This window comes from Ruditapes philippinarum, unplaced genomic scaffold (assembly GCF_026571515.1).
Source record: "Ruditapes philippinarum isolate M1 unplaced genomic scaffold, ASM2657151v2 ctg6582_1_1_1_1, whole genome shotgun sequence".
Lineage (NCBI taxonomy): Eukaryota > Metazoa > Mollusca > Bivalvia > Venerida > Veneridae > Ruditapes > Ruditapes philippinarum.
The window spans coordinates 156,671-179,841 of NW_026854313.1; the positions used below are offsets into that span (position 1 = coordinate 156,671).

General features: G+C 33.6%; 1 protein-coding gene across 1 annotated transcript in view; it reads right to left on the minus strand.

Moving 5' to 3' along the window:
* LOC132739774 (uncharacterized) overlaps positions 1–23,171 on the minus strand; it is a 90,518-nt gene that overhangs the window by 49,865 nt on the left and 17,482 nt on the right. Inside the window, exons 4-23 of the mRNA XM_060727571.1 lie at positions 22,337–22,455; positions 21,662–21,922; positions 21,027–21,210; positions 20,385–20,456; positions 19,517–19,709; positions 18,895–19,047; positions 18,458–18,615; positions 17,215–17,331; positions 13,140–13,304; positions 12,629–12,798; positions 12,022–12,109; positions 11,489–11,680; positions 9,803–9,959; positions 8,911–9,062; positions 7,092–7,198; positions 6,516–6,603; positions 5,798–5,923; positions 4,702–4,854; positions 4,044–4,208; positions 349–445 (exon numbers count right to left, since the gene is read on the minus strand). Of these exons, the coding sequence (XP_060583554.1) occupies positions 349–445; positions 4,044–4,208; positions 4,702–4,854; positions 5,798–5,923; positions 6,516–6,603; positions 7,092–7,198; positions 8,911–9,062; positions 9,803–9,959; positions 11,489–11,680; positions 12,022–12,109; positions 12,629–12,798; positions 13,140–13,304; positions 17,215–17,331; positions 18,458–18,615; positions 18,895–19,047; positions 19,517–19,709; positions 20,385–20,456; positions 21,027–21,210; positions 21,662–21,922; positions 22,337–22,455 (2,917 nt within the window). The remainder of the gene's footprint in view (positions 1–348; positions 446–4,043; positions 4,209–4,701; positions 4,855–5,797; positions 5,924–6,515; positions 6,604–7,091; positions 7,199–8,910; positions 9,063–9,802; positions 9,960–11,488; positions 11,681–12,021; positions 12,110–12,628; positions 12,799–13,139; positions 13,305–17,214; positions 17,332–18,457; positions 18,616–18,894; positions 19,048–19,516; positions 19,710–20,384; positions 20,457–21,026; positions 21,211–21,661; positions 21,923–22,336; positions 22,456–23,171) is intronic.

The following is a 23,171-nucleotide window of genomic DNA, read 5'->3' on the forward strand; positions in this document are numbered from 1 at the left end:
TACATCTATTGTATATATAGTTTTCACATACGCCTGTCATTTTATCCCCAATAAAACCTTTTATTTCACGAAGAACTAGAGAAATGAATATTTCTGATTTTAAAGTCTTTACATTAATTTTTGACATTGTTAAGCAACAGCCCAGCATAATCTTTGTGGTCATTCCAGAAAAAAAATTTGATTGGGTGCATTTCTAACAAAGCATGCAGATAATTTATCATATGAACTGTTATTTGTTTTTCCCTCAATTTTTAATCAGTGCTAAGTGCTTATACATCAAATGCGACCAAGATAACCATGTGGCAGTTGTCATGTGACAGTTGTCATGGTAACAAAGTAGATACTAACCTTCAGGTATAGCCACAACGTACACCTTGTATGGTTTCTCCAACTCACAGCTTCCTATCACCACCTTACATCTATTACTCTCAGGGTCAGGTACAAGCTGAAATTATATCATAGTTACCATAGAAACAAGGCCATATTTCCATCTATCCCATGGGGGTATGAATTTAGTCCAACTATAGAATCTGTTCATAATATGTTCTGTAAGGGTTTATTAAATGTTCGAAAAAATACAAACACAAGCATGGTGTTAGGTGAATGTGGTAGACTCCCACTTTGTATTACTTATTATACAAATTGCATCCGTTATTGGTGTAAGCTATTAGTTATGCCACCATACCGTTACCCAAAACAATGTTATTTAATGTTAAAATCACTAGATGAAGCTGGAAGAACTTGTTGGGCTAGCAAAATACGAATACTTTTATACAGTTACGGATTTGGTTACATTTGGATTTCTCAAGAAATAGGAGATGTGAATATTTTTGTTAGCATTTTTAAACAACGCATAATAGATTGTTATACTCAAAATTGGCATGATAATATTAACAATGCCAGTAGATGTCACCATTATTGTTATTTTAAAAGCTTATTAAATGTAGAACGGTATCTTCTTATAGAAATCCCTGTAAAACACAAGAAAGCATATGCTAAATTTCGATGTTCAAATCACAAACTTAATGTTGAAATCGGTAGGCATTTAAATATACCTTTTCAAGAACGCTTTTGCAACTTTTGTCTTGAAAATCATTTAACTTATCATATTGACTGTGAATATCATGCTTTTTTTCATTGTAAAAAATATTTAGAAATTAGAAATACCTATTTACTAAACTGGTATAATTCCGGAAATGAATTACATAACTTTTATGAATTACTCTCATCAAATGATATTTTTATAATTAAGAAAATCTCTACTTATATTTACCACCTCATGATATCTATAGCACAGTAGCATTTAAATGTAATGATTGTCAAAACTTGTAAAAGACACAACCTTATAATGTTAAATATCATATTTTGTATGACATGTATTTTGGGCCGGTGGCCTTTATTTACTGAATAAATCTTTTGACTTGACTTGACTAACCTGATGAATTTGTGCAAAAGATTTGTCTTCCTTGATTTTGGAACAGTCTTGTTAAAGTTGGAGGAATTTCAATATAAAAATAGTGAGCTGCCAACAATATAGGGCTTGGTCAGACTGCACGAATGTGCAAGCTGGCTTGTTACTCTATACTAATGGCAAAGGCTAATCAGTTTTGGTTTCAAAATGTTAAGGGCTAAAATGGTAAAAAAAAATATTAAAAAAATACTAGTTAAACACATCGTAAGTTTTAACATAAGAGAGTGCTTCCTTCTTCAGAGATTCATTACATCATAATTTTATCAATAAATTTGATTAATAATGCCTTTTCAAACACAAAAATAATGTTTTTAAACAAAAATTACCTTGCAAAATTTCCTTGCAATATTTCCATTCAAATTTTAATATTAGGAAATAGCAGTTTAAAAAAATATTGAACATCAAGATTTGATAAACTTTTGATATATGATTAGAAATGTTTATTGTGCATATTTAAGTTGAGAAGGTATGGTATAATAAATTAACCAACTGATAACAAATGTTTTAACTCATCACTGTCAACAGTAATGCTTGTATTGATTAGTCATTATAAATAATGTATACAGACATTTTAGTGGTACCGGTAGTTAAAATAGATATTAAAACAACCAGACAAACTGAATGTCATTCAGTTAAAAATAAAGCAGAAAAACATGTTAACTTTACAGCTAAAAAGTCTTGTGTAGGAATAGTATGTCTGAAAGTGAAAACCTATGAAAAATGTACAATGGGCATCAGGAAATTTTCAGATATGGGTACCAGCCCTACCCTTAAATTTCTGGGAACCAGTATTTTTGCCAATTGAGAAGCAAAAATGTGCTGTAAATTGAATTTTAGAAGACAACTGCATGATGTTTTAAGAATTTTCTTGAAGAGAAGCAGCTTATAACTAGAACTGCCACTATCATGGCGTGAATACCCCCGCATACCACTTTGTCAGAATCAACAGTGGCCCATTAGAGCTCAAGGACAACCTCCCTGCCAAATCTGAGGTTACTATGCAGGTGCATTGCTAAGTTATGTATTCTACATGCTTCAAATGTGAAAATGTCAAAATCAATACATTGTGGACAGGACATTCTTTAACAATTAAGAAGAAAAGCTTTTTTTTGTCAAGGTCCCTGTGACCTTGACCTTTGACCCAGTGACCTCAAAATCAATAGGGGTCACCTTATAGTCATGATCAACATCCATGCCAAATATGAAGACTGTGGGTCATAAATGGGTGGACAACTTTTTGAAGTCTAAGTCCCTGTGACCTTGACCTTTGACCTGGTGACCTCAAAATCAATAGGGGTCATCTTCTAATCATGACTAACCTCCATGCCAAATATGAAGACAGTGGGTCATAGGAATCTTCAGTTATTGGGCGGACAAGGTTTTATAAGTCAAGGCCCCTGTGAACTTGACCTTTGACCCGGTGACCTCAAAATCAATAGGGGTGATCTACTAATCATGACTAACCTCCATTCCAAATATGAAGACTGTAGGTCAAAGGAATCTTAAGTTATTGGGCGGACAAGCTTTTTGGAGTCAAGGCCCCTGTGACCTTGACCTTTGACCTGGTGACCTCAAAATCAATAGGGGTCATCTACTAATCATGACTAACCTCCATGCCAAATATGAAGACTATGGGTCAAAGGAATCTAAAGTTATAGGGCGGAAGAGCTTTTTGAAGTCAAGGCCCCTGTGACCTTTGACCTGGTGACCTCAAAATCAATAGGGGTCATCTACTAATCATGACTAACCACCATGCCAAATATGAAGACAGTGGGTCATAGGAATCTTAAGTTATTGGGCGGACAAGGTTTTTGAAGTCAAGGCCCCTGTGACCTTGACCTTTGACCTGGTGACCTCAAAAACAATATAGGGTCATCTACTAATCAAGACTAACCACCATGCCAATTATGAAGACAGTGGGTCATAGGAATCTTAAGTTATTGGGCAGACAAGGTTTTTGAAGTCAAGGCCCCTGTGACCTTGACCTTTGACCTCAAAATCAATAGGGGTCATGTACTAATCATGACTAACCACCATGCCAAATATGAAGACAGCGGGTCATAGGAATCTTAAGTTATTGGGCGGACAAGGTTTTTGAAGTCAAGGCCCCTGTGACCTTGACCTTTGACCTGGTGACCTCAAAATCAATAGGGGTCATCTACTAATCATGACTAACAACCATGCCAAATATGAAGACAGTGGGTCATAGGAATCTTAAGTTATTGGGCGGACAAGGTTTTTGAAGTCAAGGCCCCCGTGACCTTGACCTTTGACCTGGTGACCTCAAAATCAATAGGCGTCATCTACTAATCATGAGTAACCACCATGCCAAATATGAAGGCTGTGGGTCATAGGAATCTTAAGTTATTGGGCGGACAAGAAAAAACCGACGGACGGCCGGACGCCGGACGGCCGGACGGACAAGCTGATTCCAGTATACCCCCCTTACAACTTTGTTGTGCGGGGGTATAAAAAAAACCCTGCTAAAAAAGGAAAAAAAGCATTGGGCATGTAGTAGTTCTTCTAATAAATTCATAAAAATTTAGTACTGGAAATAACATTTTTCACTTACTCTAGCACCACATTGTTTGTCATTAAGGAATACCAGGTATCCTGAGACTGGGTTATTGGGTTGGTCGATAGACATCCAGACTATAGCCAGAGCATCCTGTTTCTCCGTTCTCTCAAGGGAGATAACTGGCCCACCATCAGGTGTAACTAGTGGACATTTCAACTTCTAAAATTTAAAAAAGATTTATTTAATAACATGACACAAACAAAGCATTAATAGGTCAATAAATTGCATTAATTCAGTCAGTTTTATTATCAGTAGCTAATAATAATATTTCTCAAATATATATTTGGAATGCTTGTAGTCAACTAAGCATATTATTTTGATACCCCTATTTATATTGAGAGAATTCCAACTTGCTATATATATTGCAAGTTTTGAATCAGGCATCATACATCAAAAAGATGAATTCCACTAATACTAATATATTAATCAAATTTTAAAGCATATGTTTGGAGATAATAGCAACTTTGAATAACTTCACTGTTTGATTCTGAACATATGCTATCTTTCAGAAGCTTTGCTTCCCAAAATCATCATCATCTGCCTTGACAGAAGCTTCATAATTCAAGATGCATCAAATAATCTGGTATAAATTAAATTCTAAATGCAAATTCAAAATAAATACCCCCATTATAACAAAAGTATTTATATTTACCAGTCTGTTAGATTTCTGTGTGGTACAGTCTGATTTCTTGCCGTATACCTCAACCACCACCTCGTACAGTCTGCCACCTGCCATTCCACTAACACACAAACTGTTGTTACTAGGTGGAAACATGTCACAGTATGTCACACCATTCATGAATATCTGAAATATGGTAAATGTCACAACATTAATGAATATCGAAAATAGGGTAAATGTAACAACATTAAGGAATATCTGAAATATGGTAAATGTCACAACATTAAGGAATATCTGAAATATGGTAAATGTCACAACATTAAGGAATATCTGAAATATGGTAAATGTCACACTATTTAAGAATATCTGAAAAATGATAAATGTCACAACATTAAGTAAGGAATATCTTAAATATGGTAAATGTCACACTATTTAATAATATCTGAAAAATGATAAATGTCAAACCATTTAAGAATATTAAATATCGGCAACATGAAATTATGTGACACCACAGAGTGGGTAACTGGTACAGTGGCATCAACGTCTGACCACAAATCTCAGTGTTGCCAGTTCAATATCCTACAACATCATCTTAAATTGCTAAAAGTCTCACAAATGTAAATTTCACTCAAAAATCCATGCCCTTGTGTCTAATATTCTTTTATGTATAAAGAACTGGTGGTTACTGCTAGAATGGAGAATCTCTTCACTCTTTGCACTATCCACCAGAAAAAATAATCAACAGTCTTCTAAATCTAAAGCAAGATGCTTATATAGTTTTCCAGAGAAAATGATAAACATATACAACACCAGGCCTCAAGGTTATAAAACATTTTTCCTGAGTATTGTCTCAAATCTCATGTTTTTCATTGGTCAGTGTGCATTCTGTGGAATTCTGTGGATTGCTGACCAATCAAATAGCTGAGATTTGAGTGTGAGCTTGGAGAATTTGTTTATAACCTCGGACGAAGTAGTCTCATTTTTCAGCAATATATTATTATGTTTCACCTAATGTAAGACCTGATATACTACAAAACATCCTATGCTGCAAATAAATATTGTTTTTTTTTTGATAAATAACTTGAAGAAAATATTTCTATTTCCATAATTTAAGGATGAAAGTACAAACCTGGTAGCCCTTGATGAGAGCTAGATGTCCTCTATCAGGTTTCTCCCAGAACACCTCCAGGGTGCCTGGTGTAGTGAAGCATGCTCTGATGTTAGGAATACATCCCCACCAATCCCATGTCTTTGCCTGTGAAATATATAGAACCAATCATAAATAAGTTACCATACAGAACTTATATATTGAGAGTAATTACATGTGTTTTGAATTTTATTGTATTTTTTTTTCTATATTTTTTTCTCTTTAAGATCCTGTAACACAAATTTTTATGGGTTTATATCATAAATATGATGCTCAAATTAAAAGTTATCAATTTTGTAAGTTCCAAAAAGCACATTATATGAGCCGTGTCACGACAAAACCAACATAGTGGGTTTGCGACCAGCATGGATCCAGACCAGCCTGCGCATCCGCGCAGTCTGATCAGGATCCATGCTGTTCGCTTACAAACCCTATAACAAGTAGAGAAACTGATAGCGAACAGCATAGATCCTGATCAGACTGCACGGATGCGCAGGCTGGTCTGGATCCATGCTGGTCGCAAACCCATTATGTTGGTTTTGTCGTGACGCGGCTCATATATAATTTCACTAAAGTGTGGTATACAACCTCAATTACAACATACAGGATCTAAAATTTAAAAACAAATTTTGACAAGAATTTCTATCATACAATATCAACTATTAACCCATATAGATGTAACAATGATAAATGAACATACGGAAGTTTTTGGTCTTGGAACCGTCTGTGGCTCGGACATCTCTGAGGAATCAGATTCTTCATCATCGTCACCTAGCACCCAGAACCGACTGTAAATATATAATTTTTTTTATAATTTTCCTATAAAGAAATCAATGTTTGTTTGTTTGTTTCATTTTAGGCCTTTTCCCAACAGTAATTCAGCCATATAGGTGGGTAGTTTCCTAACCATAGTTCCTGGAGAGTTACACCAGTACTAGACTACCTTTCTCCGCGCTTAACTACCAAAGCATCTCCCGGGGATCAAACCCACGCCAGACAGGTAACTGGATTAGAATTCATCGACTGTAGAATCAATGAAAACTATCTTTCTTTAATAAAGTTTAAGAAATTTACTAAGTATGTTTTATTTTTATTAGATATATAGTCACATCACCCGATTTAATATTGCAGTGTTTTATGGTGACATTCCCGCTTTTCCATCTAAAAGAACACCTAATATGGCCCCCATGCATAAGTATCAAGGCATGGTCAGAGATCTCAATAAATCCACAAACTTTCTGAAAGCTAACTGGAATGATGGTTGTTTCAAACTTACCCGGATGTATGTACATGACTGTTGAGCCTGCCCTCTTTTACAGCTATAGCTCGGACAAATCTCAGTCCTGGTTTGGACAGTACTATTCCCTTTTCTGGTTTGTAAAGCTGAAATATTTATATTTACAAATACTTGTATGTAATGTTAATCACTTTGAATACAGAAATAACAGTTTTCTTGCCGAAAATCAACAATTCAACTTCCTCTTGTATATTGCTAAATCAAATTATACTATTGCCTATCTATCTATGGAATCAATAAGTAAACTTTTCCAAATTAAAGCACAATTATTTAGAGGTATTGGAGTTTTTTTACATAAAAAGAAAAGTTTAGGGTAAGCTGTCAAATTAAAGGTAAGTTTTGAAACAAGTGTGACAATATTTACCTTTCAGTCATATCAAAAAAAAAAAGTAAAAAAAAGTAAAGGAATAAAAAACATTGGAGACATGTTATCACATACTTGTGTACCAATAATCATACCAGCTTTCTTATATGTTCAATCTCACTACACTGAATACCTTAAATGTGGTCTTTTTTGGACAATACCATTTTTTGCCTCTACAAAAAATTTCAAAATATGTAGATCTTCTGATAGAATAACACAGCTGTGCAGCTTGATCTTTGGCTGCACTGGATTTATGTCATAAATTTTCACAAGCAGGCAAAGCACTAATCTGTTCAAACAAGAGCTGTCGGTAGGACAGCATGCTCGACTATTCTTAGTGCTTGATAGTAAAAAAAATGCCTGATACAGTTACCTCCTCCTGTTTACAGGTTGGGGTCATGATGTCAAAGCCATATGTCAATGGACTTTGAAAATATTTGAACTATTACAAAAACTTTAACGTAAATTCTAAGTCGAAAAAGGGGCATAATTCTGTCAAAATGCTTGATAGAGTTACCACCTCCTGTTTACAGGTTGGGGTCATGATGTTGAACAAGTGTGCAAAGTTTCAAAGCCATATATGTCAATGGACTTTGAAAATATTTGAACTATTACAAAAACTTTAACGTAAATTCTAAGTCGAAAAAGGGGCATAATTCTGTCAAAATGCTTAATAGAGTTTCCTCCTGCTGTCTACAGGTTGGGGTCATGATGTTGAACAAGTGTGCAATGTTTCAAAGCCATATGTCTATGGACTTTGAAAATATTTGAACTATTACAAAAACTTTAACGTAAATTCTAAGTCGAAAAAGGGGCATAATTCTGTCAAAATGCTTGATAGAGTTACCTCCTCCTGTCTACAGGTTGGGGTCATGATCGTAAACAAGTGTGCAAAGTTTCAAAGCCATATGTCAATGGACTTTGAAAATATTTGAACTATTACAAAAACTTTAACGTAAATTCTAAGTCGAAAAAGGGGCATAATTCTGTCAAAATACTTGATAGAGTTACCTCCTCCTGTCTACAGGTTGGGGTCATGATGGTGAACAAGTGTGCAAAGTTTCAAAGCCATATGTCAATGGACTTTGAAAATATTTGAACTATTACAAAAACTTTAACGTAAATTCTAAGTCGAAAAAGGGGCATAATTCTGTCAAAATGCTTGATAGAGTTACCTCCTCCTGTCTACAGGTTGGGGTCATGATGGTGAACAAGTGTGCAAAGTTTCAAAGCCATATGTCAATGGACTTTGAAAATATTTGAACTATTACAAAAACTTTAACATAAGTGGTTACGCCGACGCCGACGCCGACGCTCGGGTGACTGCAATAGCTCTACTTATTCTTATCGAATAGTCGAGCTAAAAAGTGGCAATTTGGATAATTATGCTAAACTTAATTAACTATAATTAACGAAAATATCTGTATGCAATACCTTGACTGAATCAATGTGAAGTTCAGCAGGTGAACCATCTGTGGTATAGTATATTCTGGCTCCTGGTGTATCACAGGTCAAGGTCACTTTGGTACCTGGCTCAATAGTGCCTCCAGTTGCACCATCTAAATATGGTTCCTTTACTCTCATTCCTAATGAGGTAAAAATAGAGAATTTATTACATCTACTGCTAACATCATGGCATATTCTTGACTAGAATTTTCTTTAAAATTGTAACATACTAACAGACAATTATATACAAATGTAACAGTATTCATTAATTTCTAGCAAATTATTATTATTATCATCATGTATAACTGAAATTGACATACCAGGCCCCGTGTTCACTAAGAAAAGATCAGGATCAGGATCAAGTGATCCTGATTTTATTTTCATTGTTTAATGTTACTAAAATTATTTGTGTTTTGTTGAATTAAATTGTAAATATTCAAAATGTAAAAATATGCTGATTTGCAAAGAAAACAAACTTTTTTGGGATAAAATCAACAAATAATAAAACAAATACAAAAATATTTGGATCAAAATAAGGATCAATTTTAGGATCAGGATCAATATTTGGATCAACTGTAAAATGCCCATATCTTGCAAAATTAACAATTAATTTATTCTAAAATTTCATATACATGCTATTTTAAGTCCAGTTTTATCAAATTAATATTAGATATTTAATCTATGAGGATAAACAATGAAGAATATTAGGGTTTTTAAATTTGATCCTGATCTTGATCCTGCTCTTTAAATCTTTGTGAACACGGGGCCAGGGTTTCATTTTGAAATATGTTTAAATATCTCAGTATCTAACACTAAACATTTAGCAATATACTGTAAATTCTGCTAATATTTTTTATGCACAATAAAGTTATAAACATACCAACATCCATGACAACCACTGTACAGTAGAATCCTGGAGCTCCCTGCGACGCCACAGTGTAGGACCCATCTTCATCAAATGTATACAGGAAACTGTTGTTGGGTATTGGTTTACCACTGTTAAATGATTTGGCACCATGGATCACATTTAATGGTTCCTGTAAAACATACAAGAAAAGGCATATTATCATGTATGAAACCTTGAAATGAAATATAAAATAACATAACAATTATCTCAACATTACCAAATAATGTATTAATTAGGATCAATAACATTTACTCCCTTTCCACATATACACGCATGTCATTTCATCATTTTACCCACTCTGAGCCTGTCTTTTAATATAAATCTAACAGGACAAATCATTATACAGTACAGCCCCACCTTATGCCCCCACCCCCCATTTTCACAACCAATCCGCTATTTTGACCAATTTTTCAAAGAGCAGATTTCTTCTTCTTCTTATTTTAATGGTTTTTCTATCCAACAAGAGCGATCAGTAATCACATGTGTCGCCTCATGATGGCCAATTTCATGTTGGGACAAATTTTGTGACAGACGGACAGATAGACGGACAGTGCACAACTAGACTAACCACTTTGTACTGATCATTCCTGTAAAATTTGGATAAAATTGCACCAGTAGTTTATGAGGAGTAGTCCGGACAAGCTTTTGCGTATCTGGCAACACACAGAAAAAAACACCTTTTTATCAAAGGGCCATAACTCGGCCAAAAATCATTCAACCGGAAAACCCGTGCAATATGCGCAAGGACTTGAGCTACAGATCAATCCTGTAAAGTTTCATTGAAATTGCATAAGTGGTATAAGAGAAGTAGTCTGGACAAACTTTAAAAATAAAAATTTTTAAGGGCCTATAACTCAAAGAAAAATCATTGAACCGGAAAATGCTGACAATATGCACAACAAGACTTGGTACTGATCATTCCTGTAAAGTTTGGATGAAATTGCACCAGTAGTTTATGAGGAGTAGTCCGGACAAGCTTTTGTGTATCTGGCAACACACAGAAAAAGAAACCTTTTTATCAAAGGGCCATAACTCGGCCAAAAATCATTCAACCGGAAAACCCGTGCAATATGCGCAAGGACTTGAGCTACAGATCAATCCTGTAAAGTTTCATTGAAATTGCATTAGTGGTATAAGAGAAGTAGTCCGGACAAACTTTAAAATTAAAAATTATTAAAGGGCCATAACTCTGACAAAAATCATTGAACCGGAAAATCCTGACAATATGCACAACTAGACTTGGTACTGATCATTCCTGTAAAGTTTGGATGAAATTGCACCAGTAGTTTATGAGGAGTAGTCCGGACAAGATTTGTGACGGACGGACGGACGGACAGACGGACGGACAGACAGACAGACAGACGGACAGACGGACAGACGACGGAGAAGTGATCCCTATATGTCGCCACTACTCCGTAGAGGCGACACAAAAATGGAGACCACCCCACAATTACTTAATACTGCCACTTTCTTCCAAAAAATTAACAATTTTTACATGTATTTAAACACCATTTATCAGACCATATCTGGGTAGTTGTAAAATCACTATTAAGACCATTTTTCTTCAGAACCACAAGTGGTCTCATTAGTGAGGTTCTACTATATTTGTCTGAGTTTATACATTTATTCTAATGTTTTCATCAACCAATTCAATCTTACATCACTGTCGGGAGATTTGACATGTATGATATTATGTGATTCTTCCTCTGTTCCCTTCCACGTCCACAGTACACTTTGACCTTTCTGTATATAGAACACGGCTGGGTGGAAACCATCCTTGTCTACACGTACAACAGCGTTATCAAATCTGTCGTCACACAGGATACTGCTTAGTTTAACGTCATCGATGTACTGAAATAAAACAACGAGTAAATTAACCTATATAATATCCTGTATATGTTGAAACAGTCATTGTTGTATATGAACAAACTATCTTCCCTTTCCTGTAAATATATCTTTAATGTTCTTTTATAAAATGCTGGAAAATAGACAATAATAATAATAATAATACAGAAATTTAAATAAATAAAAAATTATTCAGATTTTTACAAACATTACTGATATTTACATGTACATTTTGCCATGCTTAAAATATTACTAATTTTATAATTGCCAATGTAGTTTCTTTTAAATAATCCTTCTGTTGCAAAAAATATTTAAATTTTCAACTAAATGATGAGAATTTTTCTTACATTTTCTTTGCCTCCTTTTCCTTTAGCAAAAGATTTGCTGTAAAAATGTTGTACGCCAGTTCTTGTTATAGCTTTACTCATGCACCGTCTAAAATAAATACACATTATAAATTAGTAAAACTTCATGTAATAACATACAAGCAGATTTTTTTTTTTACTTATATCCTAAAAGTCCACTAACTTTTTCAGAACAAAAACAAAAATTTAGTCACTTTTAAGTTAGCATTAGTCACCTTTAAGTCAATCTTATCTCAACCACCACAAAACTTCTTGGATTTGTCATAAAGTTTAATATAACAATTATGACCACAGAGAAATTTACAAGGAACAGCTGAAAAGTTGATCATCCATGAACAATCTACAGGGCTTTTTCTTCATAAAATAACTGCCTTAGACCTGTCACAAGAAACCAATTCTAGGGGAATTCTAGCAATCAATACATTACATCAAATATCTTAACTTATCCCATTTATGTGTTTATATAATAAACATAGCCTCCTAATTATCAATAAATCCAAAAGATAAAAAAATCAAAGTTCTGCTTATTATCCACAATTGATTCACTACATCACTATGAAATCTTCTAAATCAATGTACAATTACAAACCTTGGAGGGACGGTGATTTCTTGAATACCATTGCCAACAACTTGATCCACACTTTCAACACGGCAAACATCGTACATGCGAATACTGCGGAATATCCAGCACACAATATCGTTAAGTTTCACCGTGACTGGGTCAGGTTTGATGTCATTTCCTACATTCACTTCATGTACCTATAAACAATATATCATAAATTATACAATATATATTTTCTTCCGGTCCAAACTGAAATAACCCCATTTATATAAAATTATTTCAGATTTATACATATAATTTTACATCAACATAAATTATACAATATAATTCCGAAAGTGAGTTTAGTCCTAGTACCATTTACCCACATTTTATTATTTTTACCCAAAAAACTTTTCTTCAGGATTTGAATTCTTTTTAAAATAATGAAATGATGTTTTATGATACATATATAAAAAAGTCTTATGCATTTCCGTCTAAAGCAATAAATGAACCGTGTATACACTGATTTAAAAGTTAGGTACATGTATATATTACAGACCTGAGGTTGCGTTGACACGACGACTGCTCCGAATATTTTTGGTAGACTATGACTCAAGAAGTAGAACACACCCGGGGTAATAAACTGATGAACAAATGCAGACGGGGCTTCCCGTGGGGCTCCACTACAGAAACCTTTCTCTATAGGGTCTCCTTGATGTGATACCTGTAACCAGAAAATGCTTATACATTAAAACATATTATACAACAATAACAACAACATATTATTATAATAATTGTTGAAACAACATAAGAGCTATATACAGTGTAACTTCTGAAAACCGAACACCCTTGGGACTTGTCAAAAAGTTCAGATTTCAGAGGTTTCCCGGAATTCAGAGGTTTATGATAATGTGGACAAGACTAAGCCACTAAATGTCAAGGAAAATGTGGCCATCACTGTAATATCATATATAATAGTCTTTTAATCAAGATAAAGATGTGAAGGAAAAGAAAATATTTAACACTTTATTTAATACTTTATAATAATGATACTTATATAACAAGAGGGCCATCATGGCCCTGAGGTCGCTCACCTGTATATAGGCCCCTGCAGCGGGGCCAGTTTAAACCCCAGGGCTTTTATTTGAACAAACTTGAAAGACACCCATTAGAAGATGTTTCATGATGTTAAGTTTTTACGACACACATATAATGAAAAACAATGATCTCTCCCCCCTGTTTCTCCTCCTCCCAGCAGGGCCAATTTTAACCCAAGGGCTTTTATTTGAACAAACTTGGTAGACACCCATAAGAAGATGTTTCATGCTAAACCTCTAAGCTCTAGCTCATTGGGATTTTTAAAAGAAATTTTTTTAAGATTTTACTATACACATATAGTTAAAAACAATGACACCCCTGGGGCCGGGCCAATTTTGACCCCAGGGCTTTTATTTGAACGCACTTTGTAGACACTCACTAGAAGATATTTCATGCTTAATACTTAAACTCTAGCTATTTGGGTTTTTTCAAAGAAGATTTTTTAAGTTTTTGCTATACACATATAAGGAAAATCAATGACCCCCGGGGCTGGGCAAATTTTGACCCCAGGGCTTTTATTTGAACAAACTTGGTAGACACCCATTAGAACATGTTTCATGCTAAATATCTTAGCTCTAGCTCTTTGAGTTCTTTAAAAGAAGATTTTTTTACGTTTTTACTATATGCATATAGGGAAAATCAATGACCCCCTGGGGCGGGCCAATTTTGACCCAAGGGCTTTTATTTGAACAAACTTAGTAGACACTCATTAGAAAATGTTTCATGCTAAATATCTAAGCTCTAGCTCTTTGGGTTCTTTAAAAGAAGATTTTTTAAGTTTTTACTATATGCATATAAGGAAAATCAATGACCCCCTGGGGCGGGGCCAATTTTGACCCCAGGGATTTTATTTGAACAAACTTGGTAGACACTCATTAGAAGATGTTTCATGCTAAATATCTAAACTCTAGCTCTTTGGGTTCTTTAAAAGAAGATTTTTTAAGTTTTTACTATATGCATATAGGGAAAATCAATGACCCCCTGGGGCGGGGCCAATTTTGACCCCAGGGATTTTATTTGAACAAACTTGGTAGACACTCACTAGAAGATGTTTCATGCCCAATATCTAAGCTCTAGCTCTTAGGGTTTTTTAAAAGAAGATATTTAAAGTTTTTCCTATTGGTTGCCATGGCAACCAGAGTTCTGCATGGAATGGAATTCTTTGAACAACTTTGTTAAGGCTTCACACAAGGAACATCCCTGTGAAGTTTCATTATGATCTGCGTTATGGTTTCAGAGGAGATGTCGTTTTAAAAGTGTGAACGGACAACGGACGACTGACGAAGAGTGATCCTAATAGCTCACCCTGAGCATATGCTCAGGTGAGCTAAAAATCAATCAAATACAATAAAATCCCTAAAGACGTTTGATGCATACATTGTCCCAATTAATTGTCATTTAATCCGCTAGTAAACACTTCAATTTAACTGACCGCCGTAAATTACTTTAATTAACCGCATCACTTCAAACATACCATTTCACAGTTTGTGATTTTAACGCGTGTCAAATTACACGATCACCGCTAATTAAGCAATTAACATGTTTTTCAAACACCTTCCCTAATCACTCCCAATCCCAAAAAACACACTTCAGTGGACATTACAGCAAAGCATATTTAATGTTTAATAGACTCATTTTTCAAATGAATATCATTTTATGACTCTTTGTACTTTGTAGACACTCACTAGAAGATATTTCATGCTTAATACTTAAACTCTAGCTATTTGGGTTTTTTTAAAGAAGATTTTTTAAGTTTTTGCTATACACATATAAGGAAAATCAATGACCCCCGGGCTGGGCAAATTTTGACCCCAGGGCTTTTATTTGAACAAACTTGGTAGACACCCATTAGAACATGTTTCATGCTAAATATCTTAGCTCTAGCTCTTTGAGTTCTTTAAAAGAAGATTTTTTACGTTTTTACTATATGCATATAGGGAAAATCAATGACCCCCTGGGGCGGGGCCAATTTTGACCCAAGGGCTTTTATTTGAACAAACTTAGTAGACACTCATTAGAAAATGTTTCATGCTAATTATCTAAGCTCTAGCTCTTTGGGTTCTTTAAAAGAAGATTTTTTAAGTTTTTACTATATGCATATAGGGAAAATCAATGACCCCCTGGGGCGGGGCCAATTTTGACCCCAGGGATTTTATTTGAACAAACTTGGTAGACACTCATTAGAAGATGTTTCATGCTAAATATCTAAACTCTAGCTCTTTGGGTTCTTTAAAAGAAGATTTTTTAAGTTTTTACTATATGCATATAGGGAAAATCAATGACCCCCTGGGGCGGGGCCAATTTTGACCCCAGGGATTTTATTTGAACAAACTTGGTAGACACTCACTAGAAGATGTTTCATGCCCAATATCTAAGCTCTAGCTCTTGGGGTTTTTTAAAAGAAGATATTTAAAGTTTTTCCTATTGGTTGCCATGGCAACCAGAGTTCTGCATGGAATGGAATTCTTTGAACAACTTTGTTAAGGCTTCACACAAGGAACATCCCTGTGAAGTTTCATTATGATCTGCGTTATGGTTTCAGAGGAGATGTCGTTTTAAAAGTGTGAACGGACAACGGACGACGGACGAAGAGTGATCCTAATAGCTCACCCTGAGCATAAGCTCAGGTGAGCTAAAAATCAATCAAATGCAATAAAATCCCTAAAGACGTTTGATGCATACATTGTCCCAATTAATTGTCATTTAATCCGCTAGTAAACACTTCAATTTAACTGACCGCCGTAAATTACTTTAATTAACCGCATCACTTCAAACATACCATTTCACAGTTTGTGATTTTAACGCGTGTCAAATTACACGATCACCGCTAATTAGTAAACAATCGATAGGGAGATTAAATCTTCCTGCAGGGTAAACATTCTCGATTTACAATGTATTTCATACCTTTGGATATTTCCAGATTTTGGAGGTAAAATTGCATTAATTTGACTCCAATTTTACGAAAATATCGTCCGGAATTCAGAATTTAGAAGTTCCGGAATTTAGAAGTATTATATTAATAGAAAATAGAAGTAAAAAAAAATCGGGACCGAAAAAATTGTTCGGTTTTTAGAAGTTTTCGGATTTCAGAAGTTCGGGAATTCGGAAGTTACACTGTACATATCATACTTAAATTTAATATCTAAGCAAATTATTACATTTTTATATATGTTTTTATTTCTGCAAAAATGATCTTCAACTGAATTGGTTCACAAACTAATGATATCTGGCTAGAACATAAATTTTCATCAAATAATATTTGACATTTTCTGGGAATATAAGACCTCTAAATTACAGCATTAAAGCATTTTTTTTGGTCAGAATAACTTTATTCAATTAAGCATCTAAATCTTGAGCATATGGGTTTTTTCGAGCAATTTTGATTTTTTTTCCCCGTAAAAGTATTTAACTACATAGCTTTACCCAAGCACTGTTAACTCATTAGCTTGACTTTATACATTGTACATTTTTTTAAACAATTTTTTGGCCATCAGCTTCCTAAAAAGTGATTTTCAAAACTTTTAAAAAGATCCTACCTGAAGAATATTATGCACTTTTTTGCCACCTTGCCACACCCACCAGACTCTGTCATTTGGGCGTACTGTGATCACTTTGGGCTCAAACCCATTGTCTGTCAGATGTATGGTATGGTTCTAAAATAAAATGAAATTTCATTAAAAAAAAAACTGATTGAAATACATGTACTTTATAAAATATTATCATCCTATCATTGTACTTTACACTTACATGTAAAAGCATCTTTGTTAACCCTTTCGCTGCCAGAGGGTTATTGTTTTATTGATCAGCTATTTGCAAGAGGGTTTTCTAAGAAATTACTATATTATTAATTAATATAATTATTATTATTTGTTATTAGTATTATAATAATTATATATGTTTCCACATCTGTTAGTACATATATTGTATAATAATAATTATTGTTGATGGTATAATTTTCTTTATATTTATTATTATTTTATTATTATTATTATTACTATTAATTTATTATTATTACTATTATTATTATAGAAACGGCTAAAGCCGTCCATATGGCAAATACGCCGAAAATAACAGGGACGGCATAAGCCGTCCCTATGGCAGTGAAAGGGTTAAGATTTTTGTACAGGTTTAAATTAACTGGGTTTATAAACTTTGACCTTTAGAGTAATTATAATGAATGACCTTCAACATCATTATCATAATACTATGGGTATTCATTTTTGCCTTATACCAGGCAGCTTGTATAAAAGCATTTTTATTATTTTTGTCTTTCTTAATCCATAAATAAACACTGTTAGTTAGCTAGTGTAATACATTTAAATTACCTCCCTTAGATAAGTAACACTGTTCAATTAGCAAGTCAAATATATCTTAATTACCTCCCTAAGACAAATTTAATCCAAATATCAAAACTAAACATTGCAACATATTTCCCATACTATGCTAAACATCTTAAATGGACTTGTCTTTTTATCAATATGGACAAAACCATTCATCATTTTAGGGGCAATTTTAAAATATTTACTTAATAGCAAACAGTGCAGACCATGATAATCAAGCATAGAATTGCCAACTGATCTTGGTCTAAGTAGAACCGGTTTCAGCCTGCAGGGAAAGAGTTTATAAGTTAAGTTTTCATTCATTCTAAACAACAGCTATTCAAGAAGCTCTGCTTAATGACAGTATAGCATTTTTTTCCATATGTTTTTTCTTCCCTAATATTTCAATATCATGCAAAAAAGTCCTCAAGTATTGTGTTTCAAATATAATTAGACTAACCTTTGGTCCTGGGTTCACTATTACACTACAAGTGTTAAAGTCGGCAGGACTGTCGGCTATTCTATACTGGTAGACTCCGATTGTAGAGAAATGTGTCGTTGCTAGACCGACCTTCGTACACAGAGTTAGAGATTCGTCGTCCAAATACTGGAACACTTCTGAAAGTGTACAATAATAAAAATTGAACCACCACTATAATTCATTATTTTATTCTATTCCCAAGAACCTGTATATAACCTTTCACTGAACATAAAATTGTTGTTCTTACGGATTGTCACTTCTCATAATTTCTTTTTTCAATTTCAAAAAGCAAATTGTGTCAATTTATGTTAAGTCTTTGGCATATTGTCAGAGGCGTAATAATGATATTCATCTACAAATTATAGAATATTTAACCTTTGACCTTGGAAAAATTATAAAATGACCTTCACACTGACCTTCACCTTCCTTAGCAGAAGATTTTCTTGAGGTTGGGTTTAAACATGATTCAGTTTCCATGATGGCAAATAACTGAGGTTTTTTCTGGTTGATACAAGCTTGCCCATTCCATGTCCACCAAATTCTGTCACCAGTTTGTGCATACAGTAAATCTGTTAAACAATAAGTAGACATAGCATTATCATATTGTCATGTAAACAGGACAGTTCAATTAAAATTCATGTTAAATTTTAGCAAAAATTCAAGTGCTAATGACTTATTGCATTAAAATAAATTTTAGAATAAATATTCACAAACAAGGTTCGTATTTTATCAGGTCTAACGGAAGGTAACAGAATTTATTATAATTCAATTATAATGGCAAATATCTGTAGACTCTTGAAAATGCAAAATCATGCAAAACAAAAATCCTCATAAAAATTCAACAAACAATTTAATCAGGAATTAAAATATTGAAATTTTAATGTGACATTTCTTTTTGACTGTCAGACAATATTTGATTAAGAGTTTAAAATTTTGTTTAAATTTTCATCATTAGGTTCCTTTATTTGATCAGTAAAATCTAATGGATTCCTAGAACAAACAGATTTGTTTAATCAACCTTCATGTCTTATCACATACCTGGATTAAATCCATTTTCAGTTAGTTCTATAAAGTGTTCTTTCTGTTTTGGTTTCACAATAATGGTTCCGACATATTCTGCCGCCTCCTGGAAATTCTGGTCGGAGAAGTAGTACACTCCCGCCTTGAAAAACTCATATGACATCAGTCCCTGTTTACTTGGTGTGGTCCACCGAAATCCATCTTTTACTGGCTGTAACATTTCAAATTTAATGATAATTTTTGGCTATACATGTATCAAGTTTTAAGAAATTAACAATAAGCAACACATGTTTTTCAAATACATTCCCTTACCACTCCCAGCCCCACAAAAACACACTTTAGTGTACTTTACAGCAAAACAAATTTAATGTTAAATAGACTCTTTTTTTTCAAATGAGTATCATTTTAAGACTCAACAAATTTCTTTTTTTGATATTTTGTAACATTTTAACATTTAAAAGTACATGTATATGACATTACATTACAATGTATACACTAACACAAAATTGAGTTTTATGGCACAATAAAATAGTTACAGACATACAGTGTCTTTTCAGCTTCACACATTTTTGGTAATATCTCAGTCAAACCACCTAACCAGCTTTTCTGGATAACTAACCAGTTATTGCCAACTGCTCTTCAAGTGACCGACTACTTATCCCGCAAAATTCCTTAATCAGCAGTGAGAGACAAATGACCATAAGACTTAATATCAAAGGAGATATTCTGTGAGTTATTTCAAACACAAAGCAGACATTTACAGAGATCTCCAGATTGTCCATGATCTACTTGATTATTATTATACAAATTATATAATGAGAATTAAAATCCACATCAATGAAGGGACAAATGGGGCAATATAAGAATATGTTCTAGGCAAACTTACCACATATGGGTCATCATCTCCATGGTCAACACTTGGAGCCTCAATCTGGTAAACACTGTGATGTTTCTTACACTGTAACATAATAAATCATGATAGTATGCCAAGTTTATTAAACATAAAATAAATTCTTAATATAATCAGGACTACAATGTATTTCATGAAAACTATGTATATTGTATCAAGGAACTAATATCCTGTGAATTCACTTATACATGTGGGCATGAAATTTTGTGATTTTATCAAAAAGGATATTTTCATGGGTTCTTAAATTTGGTGACTGTCTTGTTTGTGCAAAAGAGTAAAATGAAAAAAAAATGTAATAAATTTAATAGTACAGCAGACAAAATAGAATTTTAAACAAAGTAATCAAGGAAGGGATGAAGAACAACACGTCTATTAAATAGAATTTTGTTGGATCTCAAATTTGTCCTATCCACTTAAACCACGAAAAGTAGTGCCGCATGAATAATACAGATTTTTCAGTAAAAACTGGAAAGCATTAGGCTTACAAAGAAAGACCGAAGAAAAAAAAATATTTATATTTCTGTATTGAACTGTGTTATGAAAAGTAATAAGTAAGTACAGTGAGTGATACAAACCATATCTCACTGATAAATATCTGTATCTCATCAGTTAATATACCTTTAACTTATCCCAGCTCCACCAGACTCTGTCACCTTCCTCTATCAGTAAGATCATGGGTTGGTATGAGCGGTCCATGATCTCAACACGATATTCTCTCTGGGTCTCGCGCACGTGTACGACGCAGTAATGTTGCTTCCCTAACTCTGAACTCTCTGTCATAAAATAATATAATCCTGGCCGACTGAAAAATGAAATCAGTTCAAAACTTTTAAAATGAGTATGTTTAAAACAACACCTGCTTTAGCTTTATGTTAAGAATAAAATAATAGCAATAAATACTCAGTAACATTGCATCTGTACTTCACAATCATGGTAGTTTTTTGCAGTTGCATCTAAAGACATATAAAAATTTTTTAATGGAACTTAACTTTGCCTTTGTTACAACTTTTACATTCTTTTTAACATGAATAACAAAGACAAGAGTTAATGCATCAGACTTGTAATCTAAGGATGTCAGGCACAAGCCATTGTTTCCTTGCGGAAGAAACTTTATATTATTTGTCAGTACTGGTTGTTTTCAGGAACAGATAAAAGAAGGTGTCTATTTGCCATAGCTTCCTAGACAACGGAACTAAAATCTGTAAATTCTGAATGAACTAAAAACAAGAAACTAATATATTTCAGAAACTTACGGGAATGTATGTCTGTAACTTCCTGACACGGTTTTTACATTTCCTGATGACTCGATATCGCGTTTGAAGCAAGCTTTGTTCATTTCATATTTCACTTCCTGTACAGAGTGTGGGCTTGTACAGCCCTTCCATTGCCACTTTATACTGTGACCTTGATCAATATATATAATGTCAGGGGTGAAACCATCATCCGTGACCTCTGTAACAAGGTCAACCCTCCGTCTCACACTGATCATAAGTGGGGTGCATCTTACACCAGACCTAAAAACAAATATAGGCAGTATTTTAGTACAAAGAATTGGAATTTCAAATTTTTTGCAAGTCATTCAGTAATTTTAACATATTAGTATATAAATATTAATTTGAAAATGTTTGGTTTGTTTTCTTAATTAAGCAGTTTTTTTTCTAGTTTAGACCACTCAAATTTTGTCTGGAAATAGTGTTACTCTGACCAATTTAGACATATTTTAATAAAAGTCAAATGTGCTCAACAATAATACAATTTGATTGAGCATTATAAATAAATACAAATTATAGATATATACTTTTTTATTCCTCCAATATTGAAGAGCAAAAACAATAATTCACAATTCACAATAAATTTAGTCACTCCTCTTACTAACAAACCAAAGGATGTACTATATATAATGGAAACATAATGGCACTTTAACTTACAAGGCAAATTTATATTCTCCCTCCAAATTAAACTGTTGTTCATACTGTCCCTTACTGTTGTTATAGCTACCACTGAATCCACCAATCACAGGCCTCAACTTTTCTCCATCATGTATCACCTAAAATATTCAAACAATTAGCATGCTAATGATATGCAAAGTTAAACAATTACATGAAAATAAAACTTCAATACAGTTATAGCAGATTTTTATTCACCATGACAACAGGGAGGGGATCTATAAGTACATGTATCTGCTACAATTATAGGATGAAATGTAGTACTTTTTGTCCAAGTGAGGACTTCTGACCTTTGTCAAAACTGTGGGGACTTAATTCTGACATTTGTCAATACTATGAGGACCCCTGAAACTTGCCATAACTGTGACAACTCCTCACCTTTGCCAAAACTAAGGGGACATCTAAACTTTGTCAAAAATGTGAGGACTTCTGACCTTTGTCAAAACAAAGGACAGAATTCTTAAATATCCATTCATTACCTGGAAATGGATGCTTATTTATAGAAAGACCCCTTAACTAAAATAGAAATCTGGTGGGGAAAAATAAAGTTTATATTGGCAAATTATTCAATTGTTTGTCTCAATATTTTTTAAAAAACTTTTTTTTTTAAATATTTATAAGTTAACTGATTAGGTATCTATAAAATATTACAAACAAACAACTTAGATAGGCTTTAATCAGTCAAGTTTAGCACTAAGATTTAACATCAAACACTTTAATCTCTAACATTATCAGAATCTTTATCTCCTATGTTTAATGAAGTTACCAAATATGATTTCCTTCCATATAGAAACTAGAAATGAAAATAACCTGCAAT